Genomic DNA, 12,213 nt, shown 5'->3' with positions numbered 1-12,213 from the left:
CAAGAAGAGCTCCTGGGTGATTGTACCGCCTATGGAGGCACCGCCTCTGGGTACCGGGTAGCCTAGTCGACAATCACTAGGATGTACTTATGTCCCTGGGCAGACTTAGGCAACGGCCCTACCAGGTCCATCCCAATGCAATCAAAGGGCATCTCAATAATAGGTTATGGAATTAGAGGACTCGGGGGAGGTGTCCTTGGTGAGGTCCGTTGGCAGGTGGGGCAGACCTGGCAGAACCGCTTTACATCTGCCTCCAGTCCTGGCCAGTGGAAACTGTTCCGTATCTGCTGGACCGTATTGGCCACCCTAAGGTGTCCTGCCATGGGATGGGAATGGGCCAGATCCAGTATCGCTTCAGTCTTGGATCGTGGTATGACCAGCAGTAGTTTTCCCCCCCCCCCCCCATCCCCACCGCTGTGCGACCTCGTAGAGCAGGCCATTTTGGACAGCAAAATATTGGAGAGGGTGGGGACCAGGCTGACTTTCTTTTCCCTCAATGACTCGGACTTGGGTCCAGCAATGTTTCAACCTATCATCTCCCTGTTGTTCCTTGGCAAATGAGCCCCCTCCCGTGACCTGATGAAAGACATTATAAAACAGGTTAGTATTATGAGAGGGGGACTCACCATCTCTCCCGTTGTCTGATGCCAGAAGGACGGGTCGCCGACGAGGTCTTCGGTTGGGCTTTCTACGGTGACGGCTCCCTCTGGGGCTGGCAAGTTGGGAAGCGGCATCTAACAGGCGCTCTAAACCTGGCCAGTCTCTCCCAAGGAGGACAGGAACTGGGTGATCTCTCACCACTCCTACCTCAACCGGCTGAAATAGTTACATGACGGGCAGGGACCTGACGGGTGTCCCCGTGGACACAGGTGATAGGCAGGAAGGTCTTCGACCCAGTCCGGGGGGTCAAAATACGTATGTGTACCAGACTAACCGCACTACCAGAGTCGAGTAGGGCCCGGTATGGTTTTCCGTTGATCCTGACAACGGCTTCTGGGGCTCCTTTAGGTAGGTCTCTGTGTACAATGCAGCCTGCCAGCCAGGTCCGTGAGGGGGGGGGTGTTAAAACCTTTGAAGGCAGGGGCTCCTGCCATGGAGAGGGAGCCATCGGCCTGCTCACGGGTCGTTGAGGGCCCTCTGGCGCGCGTCGCTCCTGGACCACCCTCCGGGGAAAAGGCGGCGCTCTCTCCCCTTCTTCCTGATGTAGGGTCGCATCCGCCAGTTCAATCGCCTCAATGAGCTCCAGGGTAGTTAAGGGGTTTCTCATTCCGATTGCTCGTCAATGGGATCGGGGAAGAGCCTGGAGCAGTTTGTCGATGACCACTCGTTCTGCTACCTGACTCGGCGTTGGGTCTTCCTCCAAGAGCCAATGTCTTGCAAGTCGTGTGAGACCCGCTGCTTGGGCACAGACCGGCAGATGGGGCTTATATGTTCACTTAAAGAACTGTTGAGCTGTACATGTGGATGACAGTCCCATATGGGCCAGGATTTCCGCGTTTTAGGTCCTGGTAAGTGGTAGGTGCACTACCGACCTGGACCAGGACCTGCGGCCAGTCGTCGACATTCCACCCTTCATTCGTAGCAGTGGTTTCAAACATTTGTAAATAAGATTCAATGTCATCGTGAGGGGTTACCTTTGGAAGGAGATGAGTGGCTTGGGCATGAGTGTCTGGTAGCGGAACACGTTGTGCAGCAGCCAGACACAGGGCAAAAAAGTTCTTGCTCCGTCTGGTCCTGACGAGCCGCCAGATGCTCGGCCACTTGCTGCTGGCGGGTGCTGACCTTGGTGAGTCGCTGGAGAAGTTCATCCATCCCGTAGGGGAGTGACCGCTTGCCTGCACACAAAAGGAGAAGAAATTTTTTTTTTACTTATTTATTTTTTTATATAGATGAGTGGAAGTCTGGGCTTTGGTGATTCTTCACTCTTTTGCCCGCATTCTCTACCAGTGTGATGGGCTGAAGAATCACACGACAAGAGAATTCAAGTTTAGATCCCAGAGGGTAGATTTATTTACAATGGAGCATAAGTGCAAGATTCAAAGGGGTGCTCCAGCGGCGGGTGATGTTCTTTCAGCAGTGGGGTGCTCAGTGTCCGTGAGGTGGGTCTAGAAAACCGATCAGTCACCAACTGCTGTCTGGAGGAAAGAAAGGCATTACTGCTTTGTTTCCTTTGTATGCCTCCCCCCTTCTGGTTCTTTTGGTGTGGCTTATGTAGCCGGTCTTGGATGAGTTGCAGCTGGTGCTGATTAGTTAGGAACGAGAGGGCCCAGGTGTTCCTCGTTCCTCTCCAGGACGACGCTGATAGCTCCATGGGATGCTCATCACAACACGCGCGCACACACACACACACACACACACACAATCAGACAGACAGACAGAGTGTGCTTAGCTTAGCATTGTTTTTGCACACAAATGTGTCAGGATACAGGCTAATCTCCACTGCTCTATGGATATCTGTTATGTAAATGTACAAAACAAACCTGATTTAACGTCCACAAATCGGGATTGATGCGCCTTCTTTCATAATTGTTCTGACTCGCGGATGTGCTGATGAAGTAAAGCTGAAGTAAATCGCTGTACTTAATTACACACATGCTCTGTTTTAAAACATTTTAAACATGTGAAACTTACTATTGATGACATTTGATGACGATTGATGATCCTAGCGAACTGAACAGACCTTTTTTTCCTGGTTGCTTTGAGCACGTCTGGTCTTGTTGACATTATTATACACGTGACTACAGGGACATGCTACACGAAGCTGTCAATCAATTTGTTGGGCAGGGGGACCGCACTCCTACGTCAAGTTGCGGTCGCTCTGAAAACCGCTCCAATTGGTCCACTGTTTTTATGTTGTTAAATTGAAAAAAAGGGACTGGGTGTGTTTATTTCACCCCAATATGACGGTCTATACACACGTCTGTCCAAACAGCTTGAAAAATTGATTTTTTACCATAGGTGCCCTTTAAATGCAGAACTTTATTTTGAATTTTAATGGTACTTACCACTGGACCAAGAGAGATTTAACCGTTCAGGCTTTGATGAAATGATCCTTAGTTGTGCAGTATAAACATTCTCCATGGGTCATTTGACGAGTTCTTTCAGTCTTGGACAGACGTTGTAACGACTGCTTAATGTTTGATGTACAGTGTATACAATAGTTATGTCCCCTTTAAGATAACTTCTTCTATGGTTGTTTTACCTTTTACCTTATAAGCAGAGCGATAAAGTTTCTGTCTTTTTTCTTCCCTCTGGGTAAACACTAAGACACCTGGCACTCATTGCAAACTGGTGCCCGAACCACTGGATTCTACCAGGCCATCTTCTGTCTTCTCTGGCACAGAGGATCGCTGATTTCACCGAGAGGTTGCATTTCTTCCCCGTGAGCTGCAGCCGACGGACCGAGTCACGTAGCTCGCGTCATTTAACACGGAGAACACGCGGTTGATGTGTGATGAACACAGGTACTGTAATGTTTTTTGATGGATGTCCTATTTCTCTCGCTAATCACCAAGGTTGCTGTTACGGGAGCTTTTCCAATTTTTGAACATTCATTTCTTTTGGTTGTTTTTTTTTTTTTTTTTGCTTGGGGATCTGTGAACTGCTGCTAGTTAACTAAAGTGAAATGTGTCGCATTTAACTTTTGATCTTGATCTGACTTTTTTTTCGGTAACAGGGATGTTTTTCTGTGATCATCGTCTGTTAAGTACTGAACAGGGTAAGCCAAAGAGAGGAATTAATATCATGTATATGATATCCTGTCATTATAAGACTTTTAAATAATACCATTTCTTAAGCATTGTTGATAGCTAGTGTTAAAAATAAATAAATTTGTTAAACTAGCATAAATTGTCAATATTACAACAAATGGTGAAATAGGTATTTAAGTATTAAGTTATTCTCTTCAGAGATTTTTAAAAAATGAGTTATATCTTATATAATTATATATTTTTTATATTTCTATGGAATTATAAAAGCTTATTTATCATGTTAGGATTTTATAGTGTTTTTATAGTGATGTTTTTTATGTTCTTGTTGGGTCTGTTGCAACGTAATTTCGTTCTGCATTACAATTCTATTGTGATGATTTGAATGACATAAATAAAGGAAACTGAAACTGAACTTTATTATTTTGTTTATTTTTGTCCTATGCTGTTAACAGTATTATATATGTTAGTGTGAAAATGGGGGATTACTGCTAATTGGGAACTAACTTTGGAAAAAAAAAAGAATCCGCACACAATGTTTCGCTGTTTATATATATGTTATATCATATGTGGACATTGCTCTTTGTGTGGGGTTTTACATTTCAGTTATTCGTTTTTTTGATAGTATTATGGCTACTCACTGTGGATGGCAGTTAGACCTCACTGACTGTTTAGACGACGAGTTTCCTCAACAAAGGGAGAATTTGCAGGAGTCAGCAAGTGATCTAAGGGCTGAAGTCCAACTGTTGCATGTAGAGGTGACAGTGATTCAAAAGTGTCTGCGTAATTTCATTGACCTACAAAAAGGTACACTAGACCAATTAGTGCATCATGACTTTACCACATCTGTGGCTCCACAGACATTTCCCCTGGCCAGTTCAACACCGTATGGGGTGACTCATTTGCCACCGGCAGCCTCAAGGATAGTAAAGTGAGGATACGTCCTCTTGGAACACCCCATTGAGGGTAAAAGTCAATCTGCATGGACGTGCTATGGAGGCGACCCTGGACACTGGTGCTTCACTGTCTGCTGTAAAGGCAGAAGTTGTTCAGTATATTTCAAAGAGTGACTCAAGTTTAAAACCATGGTGTTCTGCTCCTATTTAGCTTACTGATGGTGCTCCGTGTTGCCCACTGGGTTTGATATGGCTTTCATTTGGGTTTTTAGGCCAACGCTTCTATCACCGGTTTGTCATCATCATAAAAACACTTTCTTCACCTGTCATTTTAGGGATGAACTTTATGTTCAAGAGTCTGGGATCAGGAGTAGATTAGGAGTCACAATGCATATCCAATCCAGGACAGCGGTGTTGGGGGATGAACCTGTTGCCCTGGAAGAGTTGGAGGGTTTGGATGTTACACTGCCTAGCGTTAACCTGCCATGCTTAGGGGTTCATTTCCCTACCCTATCGGATCAGGTGGGAGAAGCGTCCTTAAATAGTGAGCAGAAAAGTGAGCTGATGTGAGTTGTAGAGTCTTTCGCTGGATTGTTTGATGGACATTTGGGACACACCTCTCTCGAGGAGCACAAGATTAATACAGGTGATGCCAAACGTGGAGAACATACTTCAGTCCTCAGCCCCAGAGTGAAGAGTCAACACAAAGTTTAGAAAAAATAATCATAAGAATTTATTTAATACAAATATGGAATTTTAACAGAAACTAGGGGTCAAAACTGAGTAAGTATAGCCTAAAACAACAAACAAAAAGCAGCTAATTAAGGTTTAGAGGACTAGCTCACCTAATCCAAAATCAAAGATGAAAATCAACAACACAAACTTCCCTGAACTTCCTCTCTCAACCATAAACAGGCAAAAAGATATACAACATAAAACAAGGGACTCACCCTTTAGGCACACTTTGAAGTACACAAAATAAAAAATAGAAATGAAAGTACAACAAAGTTAATTTAGCATTAAAGTTTAATCCAACTACTGCAAAATTTCAACCACTGTAAAAACTTGTAAACAATATGACCACAAAGTTCAACTATAAGTGAACAATATCAACTACTGCAAAATTCCAACCACTGTAAAAACTTGTAAACAATATGACCACAAATTACAACTATAAGTGAACAATATCACAAAAAAACAACCAACTGTTGCACTTAAGAGCTGGGGAGAAGTGTTCCTCAGCTCACTAGCTTCAGAAGCCAGTATTTAAAGCCAAACCACTCCGACTCATGGAGGTTCACAACGACTAGCAGCTGGGTGCTAATTAACCTGAGAGTTGGGGAGGGAGGGAGAGAGAGAGAGAGAGCAGAGTGGAGAACAACATTTTATGCAAAGCCTACACACAAAACTATGTTTTAGCTGTAACACCCCCACCATAAAGAACACAGTCCAGAGTTCCATAACATTACTGTCCCACCTTTCACCACTTAAGCAGTGTCATCCACAGATCGTGATAATGCATCTGCTACAACACTGTCTGCCCCCTTGATATGCTGGATTTGGAGGTTAAAGTCTTATAACTTCAAGGCCCAACATAACAAACGTTGGTTTAAGGAGGACATGTGGACAGGAAAGTTAGTGGATTGTAGTCTGTGTAAACAAGGCTGAGCACTACTACCAAGGTAGACTTCAAAGTGCTGTACAGCCCACAGTAAAGCCAAAGCTTCCTTTTCAATAGTGCTGTAAGACATTCAATGCCTTCAGCATCTTCTTGTACAAGAACAGCTCCTGCACCAAAGTGGCTGGCAATGAAGGTTGAAGTCGGGTGCTGCAAGAATAGGGGCATTGCTGAGAAGATCTTTAGCAGCTTGAAAAGCATGGGTACAGTCAGCATTTCACTGGAAAACTCTTATTGAGCTAAACAAGTTTGTGAGGGGTGCAAAAACAGATGAGAAGTTTCTACAGAATCCTCTATAATAGCCAGCCATTTCCAGGAATCTTCGAAGCTCACGCTTGTTGTGGGGTTTAGGAAAGTCGAGGATGGCTTTAACAGGTTTGATCCAACCGTGTCCCACCTTCTTCCCTAGATAGGTTACAGTGGCTTTGCCAATCTCACACTTGGCAAGGTTTAGGGTTAAGGAGGCAACATTTAACGTCTCAAACATCACTCTCATGGTCTTTAGATGGTCTTCCCAGGACTCCGAGTAGATAATGATGTCATCTAGGTAGACGTCACAATTGGGCACACCTCCAAGTATGATACGCATCAGTCTTTGGAAAGTCGCTGGCGCATTTCGCATCCCAAAAGCTAGTATAGAATACTGCAGAAAGTAGTCAGGGGTAGCAAATGCAGAGATCTCAGCAGCACGGGCAGTTAGGGGGACTTGACAGTATCCTTTCAGTAGATCAAGCTTTGACAAACCTGGCTGAATACCCTGTCAATACAGTCTTCCATGCGTGGGAGTGGAAAGGAATCTGGCTTGGTGATGACATTCACCTTGCGAAAGTCTGTGCACTAGCGGTATGTACCATCTGCAGGGAGAGCTCCATGGACTTTGTTGGGCTAGACCATGCTGTAACATGTATTCAACCTCAATCTTCATGATCTGTCTCTTCACCGGGTTGACTCTGTAAGAATGCTGCTTTATTGGCTAAGCTGACCCCACATCAATATCATGCTGAAGAAGAGTGATTCTTTCTGGAACATCTGAAAACAGAGCTGGAAACTGAAACATTAGCTGGGTTACCCGATTAATTTGTTCAGGCTCAGGGTGAGAAAGGAAGGTAGGGAGGTCTTTCATCACAGCAGAGTTCTGCAACTTGACACAGTCTTGTTTGGGAGCTAGCACCACAGCAGCTACTGGTAATGCTGGAGTTACAGGGGTAATTGGGAGATTGGGGGTAGAGTCACGTACAAACTTCTTCAGCATGTTGACATGACAGACTCTAGTCTTGCTAAGTCTGTTAGGGGTGTTGATTATATAGTCAGTCTCATTAATTTTCTATTTCACAGAGTACAGACAACTAAACCTAGCACGTAGTGCAGAACCAGGCTCGTGTAGAAGGACAAGAACTTCATCATTTGGCTGGAAGCTACGACAATCTTCACATCATAAAGTTTCTTCGTTTCCAACTGAGCAACAGTCAAATGTTCTTGGGCCAGCTTGCGGGCTTGGTGTAGATGTTCTCTACATAAACTGACATAATCCACCACAGACACAGGTGGTGAATCTTTAGTAAAGAGCTGTTCACTTAACACTTTCAGTGGTCCTCTCACATGGTGACCAAAGACGAGATCAGCAGGGCTGAAGAGATTCTTGTTCAGCTTCTCGGACTGCAAACAACAAGAACGGCAAGGCTTCTGCCCAGTCATTACCACTTGCTAAGCAATAGGACCGAACATCATTTTCAAGGTTTGGTGGAACCTTTCCACAGCACCTTGAGATTGTGGATGGTAGGCACTGGAAAGTACATGTTGGATGCCAAATTGTTTAAGCATTTGGGTAAGCATTTTAGAGGTAAAGTTTGTGCCTCTGTCAGTCTGTACGATCTTTGGCAATCCAAAGATCGTACGGAATTTAATTAGTTCTCGGACAAGGGCTTGGGCTTTTATAGAGTGCAAGGGTATTGCTTCAGGGAAAAGGGTAGAAGTACACATTATAGTTCAAATATACTCATGTCCTGATTTTGACTTGGGCAACGGACCTACGCAATCTAATAGAAGACGCTCAAAGGGTTCTTGCATGACTGGAATTGGTCGTAAGGGAGCAACAGACAATTTCTGATTAGGTTTGCCTGCTATTTGGCAAATGGCACATGCAGATTTTAGTCCTGGCCAATAGAAGTAGCGGGATACACGTTTAAATGTCTTAGTAACACCAAGATGTCCTGAAAGCACATGATCATGAGCAATTTTCAATACTGATGGTCTATACTGCTGGAGTAGAACAATTTGGTCGACTTCAATGAGGGAGGAACGAGCTTGGGTCTCCAACGCTGCATTAAAATGTCTCCTTCGCATAAGTATTTAACTTTACCAGGCAATTTATTTCTGTCGTTTGTGACAGACTCAATACAACAGGCCAAAGAAGGATCAGCTTTCTGAATTGAAATTAAATATTCTTTACCCATTTGAAGAACAGATTGTAATTGAGAATTGGGTAGCTCACCAGACTTAACATTAGGCGTTTTCTCTGGCTGCGCATCACTATTGTGGATATTTAAAAAAGTTTGAGAGAGATCAACTACCTCAGCAAACTTTTTACTCTGTGCTCGAGTCACTGCACAAGAGGGAAAAACAGCCAACATATCTTCTGTAGGCAAAAGACCATTACTTGAAATTGGCTTGTTGCTCACCAAAGAACTAGGAAAGACTCTACCACCGGCAAGATCATTTCTAAGGGTGTCACGATTTCATTTTTAAATCGAAGTCAATCAGAAATCAAGCTCAATTTCGATTATCGAATCAAAAAATGGAATTGTTGAAGCTGCCACGCCCCCATGTCATGTCAGCTTGGCTTGCCAAGTGGAAAAAAAGACACGCTTGTTGAAGAGCTTTTGGAACTGCAGACACAGGAGACCCTCGACAGAGCTTAAACTCTCTCCTCTTAGAGGAGTTCATAGGCTCTTAAGATAGCCGCTTTAATAATGTCATAATCAAGAGATTGCTCTAATAGTAAGGCAGAAGAAATTTCCTGGGCTTTTCCAGAGAGGCATTGCAATAGCAAAGCCCATACATCCTTAGACTATTTCAGTTTACCAGCAATTAGGGTTGTAACGGTATGAATTTTTCACGGTATGATAATCGTCTAAAACAATACCACGGTTTGACGGTTTCGCGGTATACGGTATGTTACAAATGTTACAAAATAATAGAACAGTGAAGCAAATTTGACTTTTTCCAAATAATATATTTTTAGTTACTATAAACAACACCACTTACAATGAACAAATAAAAATAAGAAAATAATAAATAATGTGTCAAAGTCCAAATAAAGTCCAAATAAACATGGTGCAAATCCTCAGTAAAAAAATAGATATAAATATTTACTATACTATAAATAGTTACATAACGAAACTAGATTCAATATGGAACATCCTTAGGTTTTATGTGCCAGCATGGATATGGTTGTCTGTGGATATGGATTCGGATTTGGTTGTCTGCAATGCAGACAAACAGCTGCATCTTCATTTGCGTCTTTTGAAAACAGCAAGAGCAGCAGTTCGTCTTTGCTGTGTCACTGTTTTGTCATGTTTCTGTGCTGCTGTGCATGCAAAAGTACTTAGTATGAGAATTATTTCATGCAAAATTTTTTTTTTTGCGTTTTATTTAGCCGCGCATAAATGTATGCCTATCTCTCATTCCGTGTTGTTCAAAAAGCTTGGTCCACAAACAAAAGCGAAACCTATGCTTATTGGTTGTGATATAGCGAGTTTGAACCAATCTGGGCATGGAGGAGGGATAATGCATCAATGTATCATGTCTGATTTGTCCGGAGACACAGTGACGAGCGTTTCTTTGTCAAATCAGCGTTGTCAAATGTTGATGACGTAACCGCACTGATTCCGGAGCCTCTGAATGTTATGTGATACAGCACTGGAAAGCTGAGATTCTCTTCTTTATGCCAATCTTTGAATTGTATGAATCGGATCAGCGGATCAAAAGTTATTAAACATTTAAGAGCAATACTTATTTTTAGCCGCGGGCGGCTGTCTCTGTCTTTAAGGGTTAAAACCGTTGATATGCAATTGTTCATGGTATGATAATCGTGCACGTTCAAATCGTGGTAAACCGCCATACCGGTATATTGTTACAACCCTACCAGCAATACGCTCAAATGTTATAAAGTAAGCATTTACTTCACTTTCTCTAAATGGTGGAACTAACTTTAGATATTTGCTAATGTCAAAATTCACATTAACATCAGCTTCCTGTGAATTCTTAGGTGTCTCAGGTGGAGAGCTAGCAGAAGGACCTCGTAAATGGGGCATTGGAACAGGCTTGTCTTTCTCATGTTCCATTTTTTGTAACTGAATTTCACGGTTAGTCTCTGTTTCTAAAACACGTAATTTAATAAGCAGTGTCTCACATTCCTGCTTCTTAATTTCAAGATCAAGCTCTTTCATCTTTATGGCTAAAACAGGGACAATAGGAGACTCAAAGACTGTGAGGACTGCTAGTTGATATTGCTCTAACTACTGCATCAGGTAAAACATTCCCCTCCTCTTCAACTACGTACGTGCCCATACGTCAGCAAAAACCATGGGAGTACACAGGGGTGGACTTTGTCTGCCCTTTACCATGCACACCCTGTGGTACCTCTTACATCTTTTTGTCGACTATTTTACGAAGTGGGTTGAGGTTAGTGTGGTGAGAGAGGACTGCTCAAGTTGCTGCCAGTAAATTGCTAAGCGAGGTCTTTGCACGACATGGTGCGCCCACATATTTGATCTCTGACAGGGGATCTCGTTCATGAGTGAAATTTTTAGGCATGTGCTTGGTGCCCTGGGCTCTGAGCACAGACTCACAACCGCCTATCACCCCCAGACGAATGTGACGGAGAGGGGGTGAATCGCTCACTGAAAACTGCCATAGGTGCCTAAATTGACAACAAGCACACCGTTTAGGATCACTACCTGCCCCAAATTTGTTTTGCCCTAAGAACAACCCAGTATGAAAGCACTGGACACAGTCCGTCCATGTTACTGTATGGTCGAGAAATGAATACTCCTCTTGATATTATTATCGAACCCAACTGTGATGGAATAGAGGAGCCGGGTGTCCCGTATCCTGAGAGCTTGGAGTCCTCAATCCGTGAGGCTCATGCTGCACCCATTTTGGAAGCCTGTCATTCCAAAAGAAAGAAATAATATGACAAAAACATCGGCCTGTCTTTTATTCTGTGGATGACTTGGTCAGAGTAAAGACTCGTCCGAGGCTAGATGCTCTGGCAAACTTCACTGCAAAGTTGAAACCTATCTATGCTGGCCCTTATCGTGTTGCGCAAAAGCTGTCAGACCTAAACTACAGTCTTACTGATGTGAATACAGAAGCAGATGCAGGGGTGTTTCATGTTGTAAATATTATGCCTTTTCATGCTTGGAACCCTCTTGTTGCGACAGAAGTAATACCTGAGTCAAGTTTAGTTACAGGGGCTTCAGCTGACAATCTCTAGGGGGAGGGAATCCCTATGGGAACTTATTGGGGCACTACTTCATTAAACTCAGCAGACAACAGTAACAGATCAGGCTCTGAGACTGCTAGAGTTTCTGATCCATCATTACCTGGGGGACGATGTTAATTGCTTGCCCGACATGCAAGTTGACTGTGTGACTACATATCACACAGACAAACTGGACCTTAAATAGTTATTTTGTTTTAGGGATGTAGTGCCATATTTTTGTGATTTAAAGTTATCTATATAACAGGTTGTGAATTTTTCTTGATATATTCTGCATTCTGTGCATTGGGTAAATGGATACTAAGAGTATGGTCAAGCAGGTTATGTACTTGATTTTTAAAAAATATTTTGTATAAAAGAGACAGATAAAGCACCGTTACTAAGTATGTTTTGGATTCTCATGTATGTTAGTGTGTAATTAACTTTTGC

General features: G+C 43.2%; 1 protein-coding gene and 1 long non-coding RNA gene across 6 annotated transcripts in view; one reads left to right on the top strand and one right to left on the bottom strand.

Moving 5' to 3' along the window:
* The window catches only part of LOC137488296 (uncharacterized), a 724,224-nt gene that overhangs the window by 597,930 nt on the left and 114,081 nt on the right, over window positions 1–12,213 (top strand). The window lies entirely within an intron of this gene.
* The window catches only part of mthfsd (methenyltetrahydrofolate synthetase domain containing), a 71,514-nt gene that overhangs the window by 42,514 nt on the left and 16,787 nt on the right, over window positions 1–12,213 (bottom strand). For 2 of the 5 annotated variants that reach the window (XM_087292358.1, XM_087292360.1), the window contains exon 1: window positions 1,635–1,835. The exons of 2 other annotated variants lie outside the window; for them this stretch is intronic. In XM_087292358.1, the coding sequence (XP_087148484.1) occupies window positions 1,635–1,663 (29 nt within the window). In that variant the 5' untranslated portion in view covers window positions 1,664–1,835. Of the gene's footprint in view, window positions 1–1,634; window positions 1,836–12,213 lie in introns of those variants that run through there. One more of the 5 variants, XM_087292357.1, reaches the window with a different exon arrangement.

The sequence above is a fragment of the Danio rerio genome, chromosome 18 (genome assembly GCF_052040795.2).
Source record: "Danio rerio strain M-AB ecotype USA chromosome 18, GRCz13ab, whole genome shotgun sequence".
Lineage (NCBI taxonomy): Eukaryota > Metazoa > Chordata > Actinopteri > Cypriniformes > Danionidae > Danio > Danio rerio.
Note: the sequence above shows the minus strand (reverse complement) of the source record. Positions and strands in the feature narration are given on the sequence as shown.